At 27.6% G+C, this 22,115-nt stretch overlaps 2 protein-coding genes across 2 annotated transcripts in view; one reads left to right on the top strand and one right to left on the bottom strand.

Annotated features, from left to right (window-relative positions):
• The first annotated feature begins 8,942 nt into the window (after positions 1–8,942).
• On the top strand, positions 8,943–17,574 carry LOC100163263 (inosine-5'-monophosphate dehydrogenase). The gene is made up of 10 exons (XM_001951625.5): positions 8,943–9,205; positions 12,462–12,510; positions 14,793–14,894; positions 15,459–15,587; positions 15,658–15,813; positions 15,920–16,207; positions 16,279–16,369; positions 16,438–16,677; positions 16,971–17,127; positions 17,196–17,574. Exons 1-10 carry the CDS (start codon positions 9,132–9,134, stop codon positions 17,443–17,445), a joined length of 1,536 nt encoding a protein of 511 aa, XP_001951660.1. The 5' UTR covers positions 8,943–9,131; the 3' UTR covers positions 17,446–17,574.
• The window catches only part of LOC100163981, a 9,292-nt gene continuing 4,637 nt past the window's right edge, over positions 17,461–22,115 (bottom strand). The window contains exons 3-9 of the mRNA XM_001949052.5: positions 21,658–21,844; positions 21,457–21,558; positions 20,857–20,927; positions 20,642–20,785; positions 19,951–20,269; positions 19,755–19,876; positions 17,461–17,731 (exon numbers count right to left, since the gene is read on the bottom strand). Of these exons, the coding sequence (XP_001949087.1) occupies positions 17,572–17,731; positions 19,755–19,876; positions 19,951–20,269; positions 20,642–20,785; positions 20,857–20,927; positions 21,457–21,558; positions 21,658–21,844 (1,105 nt within the window). The 3' untranslated portion in view covers positions 17,461–17,571. The remainder of the gene's footprint in view (positions 17,732–19,754; positions 19,877–19,950; positions 20,270–20,641; positions 20,786–20,856; positions 20,928–21,456; positions 21,559–21,657; positions 21,845–22,115) is intronic.

Genomic DNA, 22,115 nt, shown 5'->3' with positions numbered 1-22,115 from the left:
TGATTTTATAGCTCAATGATTGTAATTATTATATTATTGTAAGCGATTAGGTTTTGAAACTATATTATTATTTATTATATATAAGCTTTACGAAATAAACAATTATTCATCTGAACGTGTTCATATTAAATTATTAAAACTATTATTAAATGCGAATATGTGATTTTTGAATATATATTATATATATGTACTGTGGGCAAATTAATTATATTTTTTAATTTTTACCAAATCTATGAGTATAACTATAAATTATAATAATGATGATTACTGATTATTATGTGACATGAAACTGCCGCGTCGGGCACCTATATAGAGTATTATGCTCAGTAAGTAGGTAACTGTGTAATAAGTAATAACAATAGTCAATAATAATTGTATTTTAAATAATATAAACGCCATACGGCTTTTGTTTACAATTACTACAATCACAGTTACTATAGTAACCTTCGATCATGTAGTCACTAAGATTATAGAATATGATCTAAGATTTAACACGCCTGTGTGGCTGTGTAACGTGTTTCACTACAACTAATTACTACATTTTAGCATATAAATACGATTTTGTAAGAAATTACTAGGTACCTATCACAAAAAATTCAGTAATTTGCCAGATACATGCAGCCACATTGCTTTCTTATAGAGCCGGGGTCACCAATTAATATTTTTAGTTTTGTAGGATCGAAATCCTCCGCCCACATTGATGTTAAAAATGTTAGACCCTCCCTGAAATTTTAATGGATTCGCTCAGTAGCGTCATTTCAGTTTTCAATAGAGGAGGGCAATGGTTTGGACGGGCCTGAATGGGTAAAAAAAAACCCATTCGCTTCGCTCGCAACCACATATTATCTAATTACATTTTTCTATAGTACTCTTTTTATTAACTAAGTAACATCTTTTTTAAATATAAGGTAGCAGATACATTAGAAAAACAATTGTATAGGTACCTATAATATCAGTTAAAAGTCTACAAACTATAGTTATATATAATATATTATATTATAAGAGCTACTTCATTTAAAACAAGAAAATTTAATTTAAAAAAAATTCAAATAAATGTTGAAACGTTTGGTACAGGTACCTACTTTATTGATATTATTATATAGTTATAATTTATAGCTACTATATATACATATATAGCTAATTATATAACTTATATAATAGTTAACTTAATTATAATGCAATGATAACGATAAAAAATAGTATACCTAAATATAATCTTTTAATATTTTCAAAACATTGGATGAAAACTGATGTATAATAATATATAATATGTAATAGTTTGAAAATGTTGTGACTATATGTCTATATTAGGGCTTAAATATTTGGAAATCAAATATTATCAAAATATAGGATGGAAAATTGATATATAATATTTAATATGTAATAGTTTGAAAATGTTGTGACTACCTATATATTAGGGCTTAAGTATTTGGAGAACAAATATTTTCAAAATAACTGTATAATATTCTTAAATAAATATTTGAGGTACAGCCTAATTTAAATATTGTGAAAATATTAATGTTTTCAAGTTGCTGTGTGGGTATTATATGGCAATATTATTATTGATAAACAAAATTATAAGTAGTTTATTAGGATATTATCTTCTTTTTTTTATTTTTCAAAATATATCAACTGCATTATCTATAAATCAATTTTACCTGATTCATCACGTATAGCCCATACTCTATTACTCTTATATATTATATATAGGTATACGATATATTTAAAAATTAATATAATCTTAAATTATAATATATTTTTTTTTTATTGCTTGCTTCTCTGCTCAAGTTTTGTCTGTTTATTAAACATACCAGAAACTATTTTCTATTCTTTAGCAGTTTGCGGTAATTTTATATATTTAGCCGCACCACCCATTCATTTTTTTTAAAGTCATATTTTACCCAAATTAAAAGATTAATGTAAACACGTGAATAAAAATAAATCAAAAAATAAATTTGAATTTAGGTAGAATAAGGTACTAACTAAAATATTAATACAATACGCAGAATAGTTGAATCATACAGGACTGTCGCAAGTTAACTTAAGTCCGTGATCAACGATATAATAATTAATAAGAGTGCCAATCGATTGTTGTTTTTAGAATTTGTATTAATTTTAGATTTTTTGAAATTAACCTATACGAGATTATGATAGATAGGTAGGTACCTACTAATTATTATTATTGTTGTGCATACAACAATATTAATATGTTCATTTTGCTTCACAAAACACTCACACAAACATACAAAAATACATACCCATTACCCATACATAAAATGTGTACGCACCAGCATGCATTTATGTATGACATACTGTCATGGAACAGACAGAGGTATAAATTGCCAATGGTGAATGGATTACATGCTCCGTGAAAAAATCACGAACGGAATCCTTTGATTATATAAAATGTGACTTAAGTAACTTGTTGGTAACAACAAAATTGGTAAAATTATCACTATATAAGTGAGTAATGACTGCTTTGTCCACGACGCGCTATGAACCTTGACAGTGCAGCTATGAATACCTACTTCAGCTGTGAGATTGGACACCAATTCTAAATTAATTTCGTAGTCCATATACACAAATAATTAAATATATGCCTTGAGGAGGACTATAATTATAAACCATCTTGAACAAGACATATATTATACGATATTGAACATTGTATTGAAAAAATCTCAAAATAGATTTTATTTTTAATTTTAATTTAACTTTTAACAACCCTTTGCCGACTGATGGGACATAATTCCGCTATCGCTGTACACGTATTTAATAGGTACATTACAATTTTAAATTGTTTGTGCATTTTAAAATACTCATAACTTGTTTTAAAATTTAAATATAAAAAAAAAGGTGGGCAAGTGGATGTCGGTCTGCTGTATAGTTGGTTACAAGTGGGTCACTGTATAATGGATAGTATTAAATTTTAATTCAATGATAGAATATCATTGTATAAAAATACGATTCTGAGCGGAGAATGAATCTAGGTATAAGATATATTATACTTATATCTATGGTATTAAAAAAAAAATTGACCAATAATAGGTACCTATAATAAATTCCAAATTAATCATATCACAATATCCATTAGGTACTTATAACGCGTTATACATCAACAACAAACCGTGATACTATCATAGATATATAATAGTATACTTAAGAAGTTTCAAGTATACCCACGAAATATATTATACAATCACAACAAAATAACTAAAATAACTTAAAATGATTATAAAAATAAACTGTGTAAATGTATTTTTATATTTTTTGGTAACAGAATTAATAAAGTTATTAGTAAGTACGTGGAATCTTGTTCTAAATTTTCAATTCTTAGATACAAAAGTTCAACATTTTATAAATTTTTAACTACAAAATAATTATTCAAATTAAAATTTGATAAATTTTGTAAAAATTCGATCTTTAAATGCTTATAAAAAAAAATTGTGCCTATGTATTTTTAATTTTTTTCAACTGCTATTGTAACAATATATCAGGAGCCTTGCATTAAATTTTCACGTTTTTTTACCCAACAAACAAAATTTTATTGATATTAATAGAAAAAAAAACTAAACAAATTGAAAACTGACAATGTCCGTAAACAGCTCAAAAAAAGTCAAAATATTTTCAACATGGTGTATATTTTCATTATGGTGTATAAAAAATGAAAATATTAACATTCAGTGAATTTTTCAAATATCTACAGTCATTCGTTTTTTAATTACAATTAAATAAGAAAATCGTCACATGAGAAATCGAGCGAATATCAAATTTTGTAAAAATATGAATTTCAAACGCTGATAAAAATTTAATTTGACTTTTTTGTAGACATTTTTTTTTTTGATAAAGATAGACACTATTATGAGGAATCTTGTATTACATTTTCAAATCTTAGATTAAAAAAGAAAAATGTTTACGAATTCTTAACTAAAAATAATTTGCTAATTTTCGTGATTTTTCCATATTTTGTTAATTTTTGAACTTTAAATGCTAATAAAAAAAAACTGTGACTAAGGATTTTTAATATTTTTCAAATATCATTGTAACTATATAGTAGGAGCCTTGTATTAAAATTTCAATTATTTTTACTCAACAAATAAAGTTTTATTGACATTCATAGGAAAAAAAACGAATAATATTGGAAAATGAAAACGTTCCTAAACAGTTCAAAACAAATCAAAAGATTTTTAAAATTTTGTCATGTATAGAAAATGGAAATATAAACAACCAGTGAAAATTTCATGTATCTACAGTCATTCGTCTTAAAGTTACACTAAAAACCAAAATCAATTTTCTCGAAAACAGATTTTGCGTAAAAATTCCCGTTTTTCCTTAATTTTTCTTTTGTTTTTCACGGCGCTTTTGAAAACTATTGGAAAAATTTTACATTTGACCTCCCAAAGTACCAACTAGATTCACTTTCCTATCAGAAAAGGTACTGTTGAAGAAAATCCAAGTTCTTTTTCTGTCCTAAAAGGTGATGACAGACACAAAAAAAAAAAAATAAAAAAAAAAACACACATCATTGTAAAATCAATACATTCATCGTTCCACTCAGAATCTAAAATGTAATTTTGAAAAAGTAGTTAAGAGGATCAGAGGATGTCAGCGCAGTATTTGTTTCCTCTCTATGACCCACGTGCAACATAGCAAATTTTACGCTCATAATAATGATTATTATAATCATATTAATTTCTGAAACTAGAGTGAAATTACCTCCTATAAAATATATAAGTAAGAATAAAATCTAACCAGGGCATCTCATAGGCATTTTATTATATTTTAATTTTAAAGTGAGTTAAGAGTACCTATTTTAAGATGAACAAACAATTTACAATTTTAAAATACTCATATATTCCCTAGAGAATAATCTTAGCTTTAAATTTTATAATAATAATTTTATTGTGCTTAATTGTATAGATTGTATATTTCTTAAAAATAAAAATAATTGTTTTAATATTAATTATTATTATTATAATTAAAGTAATACATGTTTAGTAACCTATTTAGGTTAGACCGTCTCCGCGTCTATCTACAATCGTCGTTTTTTATAGATTAGAATGATTGAACATTGATTGTCATTGAATTAAAATTGAACACATCCATTAAGTAATGACTTTGGCCCGGATGTTCATAACATTAAATTTGCATATATTTATGGTATATCATAGACAATACTTTTCAAGTTTAAAATGTGTTTCAATAACATACGAATCTATATTACAAATTTTTATTTTGCATTAAGATATTATGATTTTAGTATCATTAAAATAATAAAATGTATGTTATATTATTATTGTAAAATTATTTAGTGGATTCAAATTTCAAACACATACCACTGGGCTATACATAATAGGTACATTTTGGTAAATAATTTCATTTTTTTCTTGAAAAATACGGGTCGGGGCCTCGGAGGCGATCGCCTCCCAGCCACCCGACACTGCCCCAAACCGTGATTTCAGACACAAAAAAAAAAAAATAAAAAAAATAAAAAAACACACATCAATGTAAAATATTGATAAAAACATAAAAACACACATCAATACATTCATCGTTCCACTCAGAATCTAAAACCAACAAGGTTCATTAAATAATATTCTTACTTCTAAATTTGATAATAGATCAATATTCACTCCAATATTAATCATATTATTATACTCATAACTCATTATACATTTATACTCCAACATATTTATACACATAAGTCATAATATCGAACAGAGTTAAATCGATTATTACGAACGTAGGTACAATTTGCCTATGTTACGCGTTTGTAAGACCGAGACAACACATATGGGCTGGCGTCCTCTTAATATAAAGGTAGACCAAGTGGGTACCACCTTACTGTAAGTACAGTAGGTGCGTCATTATACTCTAGAGTCTAAACACTCAACTATAAATTTTAGATATGATTAGAACATTTGTTATTGACATTTATAGAAGGATATTAAAAAAAAATTAAATGTCTATAAATAGCTCAAAACTAGTCAAAATATGTTGACATTTTTATCATTAATAGAAATTGATAAAATAAATAGGTACCTTAATTTGGTGAACATTTGAAGTGTCTATGGTTATTTATTTTTGAAGTACAACAATATGAGTAATAATATGAGAAATCGGAAGAATATCTGCAAATGTCGTAAATATTTGAACTTCATATGCTCATAAAAAATTAATTTGACTTTCCGGTAAATTGGCACATCTTGTATTAGTGTATTACATTTTAAAACCTTAGATGTACCCAAAAAGAATTTTTTTGCTATTTTTCAAAAATTGAATGAATTTCGTCAGTTTTAACTTCAGACACTCATATTATTTAATATGAGTAATATTATTTAATATTATAAATATTGGTGATTTACGCTAACTTTTTTTAAATTTACATTTATAACAACAACTCATGAGGAACCTTGTATTAAATGTTCAGTGATTTTGACTGAGAAAAAATTGCCATCGTAAATATTTTTAAAAAAAACTGATAAGTTATAGGTATATATGAAAATGTCCTTATGCATGTAAATATCTTAAAAAGAGTCAAAATTTAGATTCTTAGCAGAACGATGAAAGTATTCATTTTACAATTAAAATAAATTTATTAGTTTTCTTTTTAAAATTTTATTTTGTGCCTATTTAAGAGGATGTCAGCTCACTATTCGTTTTCTCTCTCTGGCCCACGCGCAACATAGTGAAACGTATTTACACAAAATCATTTTTTCTATGAGTTTAAGTAATCTTAGAGTAAAGTCACCTATTACAAAAAAAATAGAGAATAATATTGTTGAGGGAATGACATTGATTTTATATTTTATTATTATTTGCCTTAGTATTCGATTTTCAAAATAAATAAAAAAATATTGTAGGTACATTTAAATTATGTTTAAATTGTTTTGAGAAAATATTTAGACAAATCAATATGTAATTCCCTCAAAAGTATTATTCTCTATTTTTTTTGTCATGTGTGACTTTATTCTAAGATTACTATAACACATAGAAAAAATGATTTTGCGTAAATGCATTTTCTCTATGTTGCGTGTGAGGCAGAGAGAGAAAACAAATAGTGCACTGACAGCCTCTTAAGACCTGATAGAACGATAAATAGTGGAAAATTAATGCTTCGATTTTCAACTTCAGTATCTTTTCCGATGGGAAAGTGAATCTATACTTTGTGCATTTGAAAGGTAAATATTTAAAACACCAAGTAGATTTCAAATTAAGAAAAAATATAAATTTTTACGTAAAAGGTTTTGAATAAAATCGATAATTAATAATGGCCAATCAATAAAAAACCAGACAATATTCAAAATATTTTGATTTGTGGGCTGTTTACAAATATTTTCAGTTTCCAATTTTTTTAGGTTTTTTTTTCGATATATGTCAATACAATTTTAATTGTTGGATTAAAAAGCCTGAAATTGTAATAGGTACAAGACTTCTATAGGTATTTTGTTACAATGGCAGTTGAAAAATATTAAAAATACATAGTAACAATTATTTTTTATAAGTATTTATAGTTTTGACAAAATACGCAAAAATCACGGAAATGTACAAATTAATTTGAGTTAGAAATTCATAAAAAAATTTCTTTTTAAATTTAAGATTTTAAAATGTAATACAAGATTCTTAAAAAGTGTATCTATCTATCAACAAAAAGATACATGAAATATTGAAATGTATATCATATATTTATTTTATCAATTCCTACACTTGACAAAATTTTCAAAATATTTTGACTGTTTTGGATCTGTTTACGGACATTTTCAATTTTTTTTTCTATTGATGTCAATAAAATTTTGATTGTTGGTTCAAAAAGCGTGAAAAGTCAATATAATGTCCCTGATATATTGTTATAATAGTATAGTTGAAAAATATTAAAAATACATAGGTAGGCACAATTTTTTTTATAAGCATTTAAAGTTCGATTTTTACAAAATTTGTCAAATTTAAAATTTAAAAATGATTTTGTAAGTAAAAATGTATAAAATGATTAACTGCTATAGCTAAGAATTCGGTGAAAATTGCACGCAGATACTACCTATGTACCTATCGATATCGGGCCAGGTACAAATGTACGATTACTTTTTTTTTGTTAACCAAATTGATATTGTCGAAAACTGGCTTAGTGTAAAAATCTTAGTTTTCCTTAATTTTTATTTTCTACCATCCTCCCCCCCTCAAAAAAAAAACTGCCGACTAAATTCACTTTCTTTCATAAAAAGTCACCGGAGCGACTACTGTTTGTATAGCATACCTATACTATTATAGTTAGGTATTAGATAATAATATTATGTAATAATATTTCCATTGATTATAAATACTCAATGGTAATACTATGTAATGATGTACAATAATATCATAATATGAATGTCGTTAGGTATTTTATCGTTTCCGAGTGAATCAGAGAAATAATGATAATAATATTATAATAATAGTTTTACACTTTTACATAATAATTAATTTATAACTAGCTTTTAGCTCGTTTATCATTATGAAACTTATCGTTGTGGTCGTCAATCGACCGACATCACGACACCGCGTCAATATCTCATATTTTATAATAATATAGTGTATTGCTATTATTATCGGAGTGCCGCGAAATTTCGTCGTCGGGTCACGGACGGTTATCGCGTGGGGGTCGGTGGATCGCGGCCCGCGGGCATAGACAAGTATATACTGGTCGCGGGTGTTACTGTAGTTGTAGTGATCTGTCAGTTCGAGCCGTTCGTGGAAGCGGGGGAGAGCGGTCACTGGTCAGGACGACGGGCGATGGACTGCGCAGCGATGATGCGTGCGCGCAAACAACACGTTTCAAATAATATTCTCCTCGTCGGCCGCCGTCGTGCTATACACTCGGTTCGCGGTGTGTGCTGCCGTTGGTGTTTCGTGACGTAAGTACGCGCCGCGCCGCTACTCTCTCACTCACTCTGTCGCCACCGTCGCACCGCCGCGCGACCGTCGACCGGTCACTGCACACTATTCACTACGCCGACGCCGCCGCCGACGCCACCGCCGCCGACACTTCTCGCCGACGTACGCCGTTCGTTGCACGTGGTTCGCACACGACGCGGTTACCGGCTTATTAATTTCTCGTCTCTATCAATCCTCTTCGTTGACCAAACCATCCGCAAGACATCATGTCTGCAACGAATGTCGTAGACGGCCTTTCGGCCCAAGAGCTGTTCAACACCGGCGAAGGTCTCACCTACAAGTACGTAGTAACTACTTGATATTATATTGTTGTACTTGCCTTGCACATTGGGGTGGAGAGAGGTGGGAGTGTGGTGGAGTGGTCAGTTATTTAACTTAACACCTACCGTAAACACTGTGTATATAATATATATGTGACGGTCAGGTCTATGTTATACGTATGTATAATATAATGTTGGTTCTATAAGACTCGTTACAGCCGTAGGTAACACTCGGAGACTTAAAAAACTTAACAAGAATTTCAAAGCTATGGAGTAGCTGTTGCGACAGTAACAAGTCCATGACGCTTGAGCGCCCCAAGAAAAATTCAAATCCTGAACCCTCATACAATCTCCTTATGACGTTCCATCGCTTTAGTGCATGTCAAACACTGAACATTTAGAATTTATTCATATTTTGCATACATCACCCCAGCTCTGTCTTGATGTAGATTAAGTGCTTAAAATAATAATTTCACCAATTTTTATTATAGCTTTCCTATGTCTGTTTCCGGGAAATTACGAAGGATATGTTTGATTATAACTTTCAACAAAATGGTGTAGATAGGTAGATGGGTATTGATGTATACCTATAATGATGCTAAAATTATTTAGGGAGAAATAATAAAGAGTCATCTGAATAAAGATTAATTGAACTCGTTAAAATTGTTAATATGTATACCCATAGTCGCCTATAGTAATATAGTCTCTTTAAATAAAATTCATTGATATTAATGTATATCAAACAAGTTGTAAAAACCCCAAGATTTAGGTATAAAATTGAATACTACAAATCGTTTTAATTAGTTAAAACTATAAATTAAATTCTTGATAAACAATATCTCCAAAAGGTACAATAGGACCTACTTACCTAATATATTTTTTTTCGCAATATAATTTATAATTTGTTTCAACTTAATATAATATCATTCTTGATGAGGCGGGTAAAACACTATTATGAGTAGGTACTTGTAACATCTATTTCGATCTACATTATAATCACTGTATAAGTTGTTGGTATTATAGGTATTGACTTATATCACTAGACTGAAAGTTAAGTATCTACTTTAATTACTAAATAAATCAATAAAGGCTCTGTTAAACAGAACGCGTTAAAGCGGTAAATGGCTTGTCGGCGTGGTGCTTTCACGCGCGTGAATAACGCTGCATTGTAACAAATTACAAAATCACGAAAATAAAGTTTTCTGTTTAACGGAGCCTTAAAACATAATAATTATCTCAACAATTATAGTGTTCAATAAAAACTAAAAAGTAATAAATGTTGATAAGGCTTGTTGAATAATTTTTTTAAAAAATTGCTTTTTATAACACCACTGGTCAAAATTGTATTAGGTACTGGTTTACCTATATATTATATGGACAGAAATGTATATTATGACATTCATTGATGTATTAGGGTAATATTAGTTCCATAGTTATTTGCTCAGCAGTGAAGTTTGAATAAATTTATTAATATTTACAATTCTACCTACTGAAAAAATAATTTAAATAGATAGGTAATAGATTCTTAATGGGTTCAAAAGTGAAATCAAAAATCCCACAATATAAAAATCAAGGAAGGTGTTTTCCCTGTGTCAATTATTTATTGGTATTAAAAAAAAGCTCACTAGACAGTAATTCTTTATTTCTTTATGTAACATGGGTAGTTGAAACGTGATACAACTATGTTGTTGTAGGTCATCTCTTTAATCTACTTAGGCGTGACAAATGAATACCTACATGTTATGTTTAAAAGATAGATATGTACATAGATATTTTAAAAATAAACACTTTTACTACTTAGGTAGTAAGATACTTTTTAATAATTAAATTCTGCATTGAAAATAATGATGCAATTCATTCCATCCAAACTTAGATCCTAAACTTATTTTAAATCTATTAAAAATGGGAAAGCATTATTATGATAATATCCTTGGTTAAATAATTAAATATAGGTAATATGATGATATATTGAACACCAATTATTAAACAAAATATAGGTACCCAATTGTACTCCGCCTAAATTATTTCCCTGATTATTTATTTTAACGATACCATTTAATTTAATATTTATACGTTGTTGTTGTTGTATGATATTATTAAGTTTGTTATATAAATTAGGTAATAGTACCCATGGACTAAGATAGAGAAGACTGAAAACAAACAAATTTTTAATGTGCCCAACTTGCCCAACGTGCCTCTGCTGATTTCTACATACCAGACATTACTGCTATTTATTAGTTGTGTGGATAGATAGGTTAATTTTCAATAATAATAAAAAATTATATTATCATAGATAATTAATGTATTAAAATAGTTGATATTATACCAAGTAGGTAATGTACATGTTCACTAAGTACTGATCTAAGAATGGAAGGGTATAAGGTACCGAGGCAATTGCGGTCTGGCTCCCCGTCACCCGCTCACCATATTGTTTCCAGTCATATCTATCTTAGTCCGTTACTGTACCTAATTAATTCATTAAAAGATATTAAAATTTGATTGAATAGAAAACTACTTATAATGTTATCATTTTTTTTATGTTTACTCATAAGTACATAACGAGTTATAAATTATAATTAACAGTATGTAAATATAATATTATAATTTAGGTCTTATCTACATAGTATAACATTTAAATTATACTTTTATGTGTAAGTCAACCTAAACAACAGACTAAAAATTAAAATGACTATTGGTTATTATATAAATTGTGAAAGAATGACAATGGAATTATTTAACTGTGTTTAGCTATGTTTAACCAATAGTTAACTGTGTACAGTTTAGGTACAATTACACGGTCAATATGATTATATCCAGTGTTCGGATTAGATGAGTATTTTTTTATCTAGATAAAGATAAAGATAAATACTTTTTTATCTAGATAAAAAAAAAGATACAATTATTTTATAGTTATACATTTTGGTATATTTTAGTTGGGCACTAAGAACATAATAATAATAATGATATAAATAAAAATAATTACATTTTTTATAAACCATAAACTTTGTTTGAGAATCTGTATAAATATTTAAAAATTGAGTACAATTTCGCGATTTTCATCAATAAAAAATGTATCTAGATGAATTTATTTAGATTAGTAAAAAAATTATCTAAGATGAACGTTTAGATACCTTGTAACTATTTATCTAGATAAGATAAAAGATGAACAAATAATTATCTAGATATTCATCTAGATAAATGTATCTAGATAATTCCGAACACTGATTATATCTCAATCAGATCTTTTTTTAATGTTTTGATTGTTCTATGTTTCAGTGACTTCATATTACTGCCTGGATTTATTGATTTTGTAGCTGGAGATGTTGTAAGTATTTATTTACTTGCTACCACATAATAAAATAATTACATAACACAGTAGCCTACTAAAGTGTTACATAAGTAACAATCTGATATGTGTTAAGGGGGCTGAATCGGGTTTTGTCAAAAATCAAAACTAATGTAGATTTGACCAATCTAAATATCAATTTTGTTTGTTTTAATGTTTTTCAATATATTTGAATTCCATATCATAAAATAAACCTTAAGGGGGCTGGATGAGGCTACAGTCAATGAAAAAAAAGTGACGTTTAGACCTTTAAGCTAGATAAAACTGGAAGAATTTGGTTTGACAGATTTTAATTTTGAAAACAGATTATGATTGTTCAACAAGTTTACTAGGGAACGGTCAAGGCGATTTTAAATGTTCCAATTATTGTTAATGTCATAATGAATAATATAAATACAAAAATATCATACTTTTTTGATATTTTTATTCTTGGATATCACAGCTGAAAAAAAAATATTCAAAATCGCCTCGATCATTCCCTAGTAAACTTATTGATCAATCATAATCCGTTTTCGAAATGATCTGTCAAACAAAATTTTCCCAGTTTTGTCTAGCTTTTATTGGTCTAAAAATCACTTTTTTTTCATCTGCTGCAGCCTCCTTAAGTATAAATGTATAATATTATAAGAAGCCAAAGAATTTGTATTTTAAATCGGATAAGAGTTGAACACATCATAACCAGGGCATGAGAGTTATAGCACTAAAAATTGTATTAATAGGGAATTTTTTTTTTTTTAATAATGTAGATTTGTTTGTGCAGCTCTCTGGTAGATCATTTATATGACTTTAAAAACATTAAAATATGACAAGTAAAATTATTTTTATTGTGGGTAGGTACTTACTTAAAAAATTTTTATCCTGAACGTGTGTTAACATTTAAAATGTGTATAATCAATGAACATTTTTTTTTTTTAAGAACTGTGACTGATTTTTAAAATATTCTAAATCTAATGTTGAAAATCAAGATAACAATAGGAATTTATATTTTAATATTATTTGTTTTTTTATGGAAAAATATCTTCTAAAACTTTCATGTCAGATTTAGATTTCATCAATTATTTCTAAATATTTTATGAATCAATAGTGAACTAATGATCCATTGTCTATTTAGGTGAACTTTTTCTGATAATCTTTTAATATTAATGAATTTGAATAAAATATAACAGTTATTAGTTGATACTTCAATAGATATGCTTATATTACATTTTCTGGTATTCGTTTATTATGCGACCTACCGAGCAAAAATCGAGTTTAGTATGTGACCTTCCAAGACGATTATCTATATCAGGGATGGCAAACCTATGTCACGCGTGTCACGGAGTAATATTTCAGTGACATAAAATATATTTCATAATTTTTACTTTACTTTCCAAAAAAATTATTGACAATTTGAAACTATCTTTAACTTATTATTGGAATATATCATAAGATATTGTAATCTGTACTTTCCAATTTCCTAAGCTCGTAAACGATTAGATTATCAATAAATTTGTTTATCGCGTTTACGTACAAACGTAGGTACAACAGAACAGTTGACAGTCGTCAATAGATAGTTTTGGATGCCTTACACAAAGACTAAAAAAAAAAAAGGTCTGCAAAGTTTCTGACATAGGCAAATAAAATCAAACCAAACATCTTGATTTGACACGCAGTTATCAAAAGGTTCGCCATCCCTGATCTATATGATGTGCGGATATTATATGAGTACTGTTTTATTAACAGGCAGGATAAATATTTAAGTATTTTTAAGTGATATACAAAAAATGTATTGCTTATCATTTTTTTAATACAAAATAATTACATGAAATTATTTGAATTATTTCAACATATTGCTGTATAGGTATGTTGCTGTATTCAATGTTCAGTTTTTTTTTTTGAACTGATTTTTACATTATTGAATGTAATCCTGTATTATTTTATACATATTTATGTTACTAATTAATTATTAATAATGAGATAACATAATTTTATAATTTTTACTTTGACACTATAAATACTAAATGGATAATATAGTTCACATACTAAACTAATACCCATTTTATAAATTAATTAATTTTATGATCGTTTTCAAATATAAATTTTTTTATTATGAATAATGAACAAGATTTGATGAAGAATTAACAATATGCACAACACATTGTTAATTGTTAACATAACTAAACTATTAAGTTTAAATATAAAAATAGTGAATTAATGTAACTCAGTGTATCTATCTAATTATTTACATTAGAGATGAATCTAAATATTATTGGTAATTTTAGGACTTGTCTTCACCACTAACCAAAAATATTACTCTTCAAGCACCATTAGTATCATCACCAATGGATACTGTAACTGAATCAGAAATGGCTACAGCAATGGCAGTAAGTAAAATTCAATTCCATTATAATTAATAATATTTTGATAATGCAACTAGTTAAATAATGAGTTTTATTATTTTATTTATAATTTATTAATTGTGAGTTACTCAAAATAACAAATAATACTGTCTTATCTGCGTTACAATTAAATATATTTTCTTACTTATACTAAAAATTACCAATTTAATTGTTTTGAACTTTAGACTTAAATATATATATATATATATGTCTCTTATACTTACCTAATAATATTCTATAAGTTATGCAACTTGATTTTATTATTTTTAATGTACCTAACCTATTTGTTGCATAAAGTATTAATAAAGATAACATACAGTATTTTAAATTAATTAAGATAGGGACGGACAAATTGATAACTGTATATCATTAAAAAAAAACATTATCTTAAATAAAACCTACTTTGATCTGATAACTAGGTACAAGACAGTTAAAGTTCCTTGTGTAATAAAAACATCACAAATGCATGAAGGCAATTAACTGATACAACTATGAATTTCTTATAAAAATTACCGATGTAATCATCAGGTTTATGTATTTTTTTTATAGCTTTGTGGCGGCATTGGTATTATTCATCATAATTGCTTACCCGCCTATCAAGCAAGTGAAGTTCTGAAAGTAAAAAAATACAAACATGGATTTATTCGGGACCCTGTAGTTATATCTCAAGATTTATTGGTAAATATATTTCATTCAATTGCAAATTTCATAAAAAAAAAAAAAGTAAAGAGATATTTGTCGATTAAAGGTATCTGATGTTTTTCGATTAAAAGAAGAACACGGATTTTGTGGTTTTCCTGTTACTGAAAATGGCAAATTGGGTGGCAAATTAGTTGGTATTGTTACATCTAGAGATATTGATTTTCTCGAAGGATCTGAACAATTGCAACAATCAGTCAACTTGGTAATTATTTAAATTTATGTTTTGAAATGTTTCTAAAAAATACCTACTAGGTAGATAGTGCAGAATTTAAAATTTAAATATATATATATTTTTTTTTAATATTCAGGTAATGACAAGAATAGAAAATATAATTTCAGCAAAATCTGGGGTTACTTTAGAACAGGCTAATAGCCTTTTAGAAAATTCCAAAAAAGGAAAATTACCCATTTTAAATGAAAATGGTGAATTAGTAGCATTAATTGCCAGAACAGATTTGAAAAAATCACGTAATTATCCAAAAGCATCAAAAGATGAAAATAAACAACTTTTAGTCGGTGCCGCTATAGGAACACGCGAAGATGACAAAGATAGACTTCATTTATTACATCAAGCAGGAGCTGATGTTATAGTTTTGGTAAGAATAACTTATTAAAATGTCTCTATTGCTGTCTACCAAAATATTTTATTCTCTGTACTATTTATTAGGATTCATCACAAGGGAACTCTGTGTATCAAATTGACATGATTAAATACATTAAAAAAAATCTCCCATCATTACAAGTTATTGCAGGAAACGGTAATACATAATGCGTGTAAATCTTATTGTTAATTTATCCTTTAGCTAAACATGATAATTATTTTTAGTTGTTACTATGGCACAAGCAAAAGCTCTCATAGATGCTGGAGCTGATGGCCTAAGAGTTGGTATGGGTTGTGGTTCTATTTGTACAACACAAGAAGTAATGGCAGTTGGTCGGGCTCAAGGAACTGCTGTTTATAGAGTTGCTCAATATGCTTCACAGTTTGGTGTGCCTGTTATAGGTGACGGTGGAATTCAATCCATAGGTCATATAATTAAATCTCTTGCACTGGGAGCATCTACTGGTAATTATACCTAACCTACTATTATAGTTTCAAAGGATAATAATAAGAATGCAAAATGATTGCAAGAAAAAACTTGTATTTTAATAATTTGGCCTTACTAGAATAAACTTCCAGATGTTTGATAGAGTGAATGTTTATAATATTCATTTACGATACATAGAATACTATTTTATATAAATTACAGTAAATAAAAAGTTCATATAAATATAACTTCATTTAAAATGTTTAGTCAAGCTTAGTGTGAGAATAAAAGTATGCATAATGTTATATTAATTTTATATTTTTTTTTATAGTGATGATGGGATCCATGTTAGCCGGAACATCTGAATCACCTGGTGAATATTTCTTTTCAGACGGTGTGAGGCTTAAGAAATATCGTGGTATGGGTAGTTTGGAAGCAATGAACAGAAAAGATGCAAAAGGATCAGCATTAAACCGATATTTCCATAGGTATAATCAAATAATATTTTTTTTCGTTACATGGCTTGCATTTAATTAAACTGAATTTTTATTCACAGCGAGAAAGATTCCTTGAAAGTTGCTCAAGGTGTCAGTGGAACAATTGTGGATAAAGGTTCCGCTCTCAGATTTTTACCATACATACAGTGTGGCTTAAGACACAGTTGTCAAGATATTGGTACTAAATCACTTAAAAACCTCAGAGCTATGATGTTATCAGGTCAACTTAGGTTTGAAAGACGTACACATTCAGCACAACTTGAAGGAAATGTACACAGTCTATTTTCGTATGAAAAACGATTGTTTTAGTATGAGAATGTGATATTTGTTACTTATCAATTTATTTTATACTTAAGTAAATACAAAACTATATCAAATGTTTACTTAACCTATCATATTGTTTTCCAATGAAATAAAAATAATAAAATCTTCTCATTACATTGTATTTGAATACTTTAAAGTTAAATTATTAACTGTGTCGCAATACATTTGTAATTGTTGTTGTAAAGTGGTAAGCTGGTTACATTCATCTCTGCTATAATGATATTTACTTTTCCATTGTTGTACCATTTTTGATAATTTTTCAATTTCATCACTGAAAAAAAAATAACCAAGATATTTCATCGATTATTTTTATTATAGCATAACTCAACATAAGTATATTATTTACTTAATATCGAACTTTAGAAACCATAATCCTAATAACACATGGCGTTTTAATTTATAGTTTAAATTTAACAAGTGATGCTTGAATGCAGTTTACTATGACAAATGAATAGATGTGATACACATGTAATAAAATTATTTTATCCCTCAAAAGTTGAAAATTCATAAAACATTCAATTTTATTAGCCAAGGTTCTTTAAAAGTTTATCCCTCTGCATAATATTGAAAATACATGAGTAAAAAAAAATGTAGGACATTTTAAATTGATGGAAAATAATATTAGTGTTATTATTAGGGTTTGGATTTTAAGACAATTATTAAAAAAAAAAAAAAAACTAAAATGTATTAGGTTTTCACTTATCACCTAATTTGTGTTAAAATGTACAACCATATACTTTGGTTAAGTGTTAACAGTTTGGACTTGCTTAGTTTTTTGCATATGAAATGCACCCCTATGAGTGCATTCTAGTCATTACACGTAATTTTAAATATAGCATCTACAAAATGTCATTTTTTCAAGCTCTTTTTGATTTGTACCGCAAAACTATTGTAATCAATATTAATAACTTAACACAAAATATAAAAAAAGTCAAAAATAATATTTACCTATCAGCATAGAAATTAAATGACACACATTTATGTAAGAATTATTTCTTATCTTTAGGTATTCAAAAAAATAAAAATAAATAAATTTGCCTTCAATTCCAAACCCTAGTTATATTGTTGACTTGAAACATTTTGTCATATCATAATTTAATTTATAATTACATTGGAAATTAAAAAATATTTTAACTAATTTTAAGGTTAACTATACAATGAACCCATTCTATGTTAAATTGATATTGGCTTATAATTATTTAGCTAAAAATAATAATTATATAATATGAGGTTTTTGACAAAGATTAGTTCAACCTTTAGTCCGTATAATAGTAATACCTTTATTATATTAAATATTCTTAGGGCCGTTCTTACAATGTCCTGTTAAAGTTAACAGACTCTTAACCAGCTGAATTCTGCTGATAATAAAATCTGTTATCAGTCGGTTAGTGTTAACCGACACTTTACCGGCACTAATGATCCTTAGAATATTAGAGGGTGACCAGTTTCCACTCTCAATAATTTTTGAATGCCATGATTAATCGTAATACTTAATTAATGACCGTATTATAGACAACTAAAACGCTGTAAGGGAACACCTTGTAAGAAAACAGGGGTGTCATTTGAAGTCAAATCATAGGGCTGCAAGCATCTTGAATAATATCTTTAATTCAATTGTATGTGGTCTAATAGTGCATGGGAGAATATGGTAGATAAAACAATATAATTGGTGGGATAATCATAATTGCTACCTCGTAATGATGCCAGTGTATTAAAATGTGTTTTGGTAAATTATCATAGAACGTTAGAAAAAATGGAAACACCAGCATTAGGGTAGCATATTAAGGTATTTTCCAGTCTTTATGCTAATACACTCTACATTTCTATCAGTGATTGAATGACCATATGGTTCATGTTTTTTATACTAGGAACAATTCTGTTTGTTGACAAAAGATATATAATTATAGAATATATTAAGTTACAATTGAAAACGAGGAGTATTATGATTGAATGGTGGAAAAAAATTTCAGACATTTTGAAAATTTGAAGAGATGAAAAACCAAGGAGAAATAAAAACCTAATCTAAAACATATTTTTTGATTAAAAAACAACATTTTTTTTTGTAAAACTGAAAATTGTTTGAAACGTTGAAAGTTGGTAAAAATTATTAAATGTGCCGAGCGGCATTGAACATAAAATATACATCTTCTATTCGTCATTTTTTTACAAAATTAAATTTATTAATTACAATTTGAAAAAAAAATTCAAAGTTTACATCCGTTATCAGAAGACGCCTCAATATGTTTCAATTTTCTAATAAACATTAATAAATAGAGATTAAATAAAAGGCTCACCTGTTAGTATAAATGCTGGAGTAACGTTTATATCCATCAAATTTTACAAATTCGCTTTCAGTAGGTGTGTAGTTTTGACGTATTTTTGGTTCTTCGGTGCCTTTGTGATTCAAATCCCATTTCTAAACATATAGTAAGTACATTAAAATGAACAATTAATAATTTAATTAATTTATGTCGGATTTCTTATACTCACAGCTCCAAATGTAATGTCATCAAAAGTTTTTTCAAGAGTATTGATACAATATAACGCTAATTCGCATTTTAAGTTTGCCATAGAACAACCCGTTCTCATCAGGCACCACAACACATCACACATCATGATGTAATGTTCAATAGAATCTTGTATGAATGTTATACGATCATTAATTGTTTCCAATTCTGATAGTTTATGTGTTGCGTCTGCTATCACGGTTTCCGATATATGAGATTGTATATTATCATATTCAGTAGATTGTGAATGTTGATTAATTTCCATGAGTACTTCTCGATCTTTTATATGCTTGTCAATGTAACTAAAACAAAAGTTTATTATTAAAACTATAATCTCACAAAAAAACTATGTAACAATCCCTAGTACATGACAAATTAGATAGGTATCATCATCATGGTGTTTTGGTACGCATCCTCTGCTCTTTACTTTGCTTTAATCGTAGTTCTCCACTTCTTACTGGCTGTCAATTATATTCAAACACATATAACATAGACAAAAATTAACCGATGATAAGTGGAGAACTACGGTATTGGCCGGAGGTGAAGGAGATGCGTATCTACTGCGAAAAACTAGTACAACTGTGATGGTGATACCTATCTAATTTATCATGCCCTAGTATTTAAGGGATATTATTTTTTTTCACTATTAATAGTTTTACATTATTAATAATTACTTTATTATATCATGATTGTTGGAATGTAGATTCTCCTTATCTTCGTTAAAATAATTTTTTATGTTGAAGACATTATTCACTGCTAAATTTAACTTTGATATCTCACATTTTTTTTCCATTCCAGCCATCCGTAAAGCTGTACAACTGCACATAATATAATATATACTTTGATTAGTTATATAACCTAGATATCTTCTAAATAAATAAAAATTAACCTTTGCGAGAGTTGACTTAGAGTATGGATTTTTGTAGAAAATTTATCATTTATTACTGATGAAATATTTTCCTGCAAATTATAAAGTTATTTATATTAAGACATGTCAGCGCAGTATTTGTATTCTCTTTGACTCACATGCAACGTAGAAAAGTGTATATTCACAATAATGATTATAATCATATTAAATTTTCATATTGGGGTGAAATTACCTCTTATAAAATTTAAAGGTATGATTATTATTTAGGGCATCTCATAGGGGTTTTATTATATTTTAGTTTTAAAGCAAGTTATGGGTATTTTAAAGTAAGTAAGTTAGTCAACTGTTTTTACATCTTAAAATACTCTTAACTCCCTTTAAAATTAAAATATAATATAACGCTTATGAGTTGCCTTATATAATGATCGTACCTTTGAATTTTATAAGACGTCATTTCACTCAAATTTTAGAAATTAATATGATTATAATCATAATAATTATTAGGAACATAAAATTTGCTATGTTGCGCATGGGTCAGAGATAAAACGAATGTTGCGCTAACATCCTCTTAAGACATAACATAAAAAAATAGTGGTAATAATATAAACAATTTTACTCTACCTCTTTAAACCACACGTCAATCATTTTAAAAATCTGTTGGCGCCATAAATCAGTCAAATTAATTAAGTTATTTGATGCTAGTTTTGTTAAGCATTCGTTATCCTAAACATTTAAATTAAAATTTCATTATTTTTTCATATAAAGCATCAGCAGTATATAATATTAACAATGGTAATTAGAATTATTTTAAACAACATTTACATTTGTCATACTGTTGGTGACATGGTAATGAAGTTTATTAACATTAGTACCAAGTGTATCAACTTCTTCTGTAAATTTTTTCATAACTGCATCCAAATTATTTTCAGTTTTAAAACAAGACAAGCTAATAATATTCTCTTTTTGTTTGAGTAATGCAATTTCATCATCCATTAAATGTATCTTTTTTCTAAAAATTAAAATGTATTATTAAAAAGTTCTTGAAACCAAATTAGATGTAAAACAAAGCGTTATTATACATTAAAAATCACAATAGCGCTATTTAGACAGTGAGTTTTGATGATGCACTTGGATCACGGTACCAACTTGGCACAAAACTGTATATGTTTAAGTATACAGTATGTCCCAGAAGTTCCGTATCACCCTTAGTATCTCCGTGGAAAATCAATATATTTAAATGCAATTTTTTTACAGTAATAAGTATGGAAATTCTGATTGAA

This window comes from Acyrthosiphon pisum, chromosome X (assembly GCF_005508785.2).
Source record: "Acyrthosiphon pisum isolate AL4f chromosome X, pea_aphid_22Mar2018_4r6ur, whole genome shotgun sequence".
NCBI classification, from domain to species: Eukaryota; Metazoa; Arthropoda; class Insecta; order Hemiptera; family Aphididae; genus Acyrthosiphon; species Acyrthosiphon pisum.
The sequence above is the reverse complement of the archived record's forward strand: the minus strand, read 5'-3'. Positions and strand labels throughout refer to the sequence as shown.

Bases quoted from the DNA above. Each gene is read 5' to 3' on its own strand.
- LOC100163263 (XM_001951625.5), top strand. From the start codon at position 9,132: ATGTCTGCAACGAATGTCGTAGACGGCCTTTCGGCCCAAGAGCTGTTC. The intron at 14,895-15,458 runs GTAAGTAAAATT...TTTTTTTTATAG, and splicing joins AAATGGCTACAGCAATGGCA to CTTTGTGGCGGCATTGGTAT. The intron at 16,678-16,970 runs GTAATTATACCT...TTTTTTTTATAG, and splicing joins TGCACTGGGAGCATCTACTG to TGATGATGGGATCCATGTTA.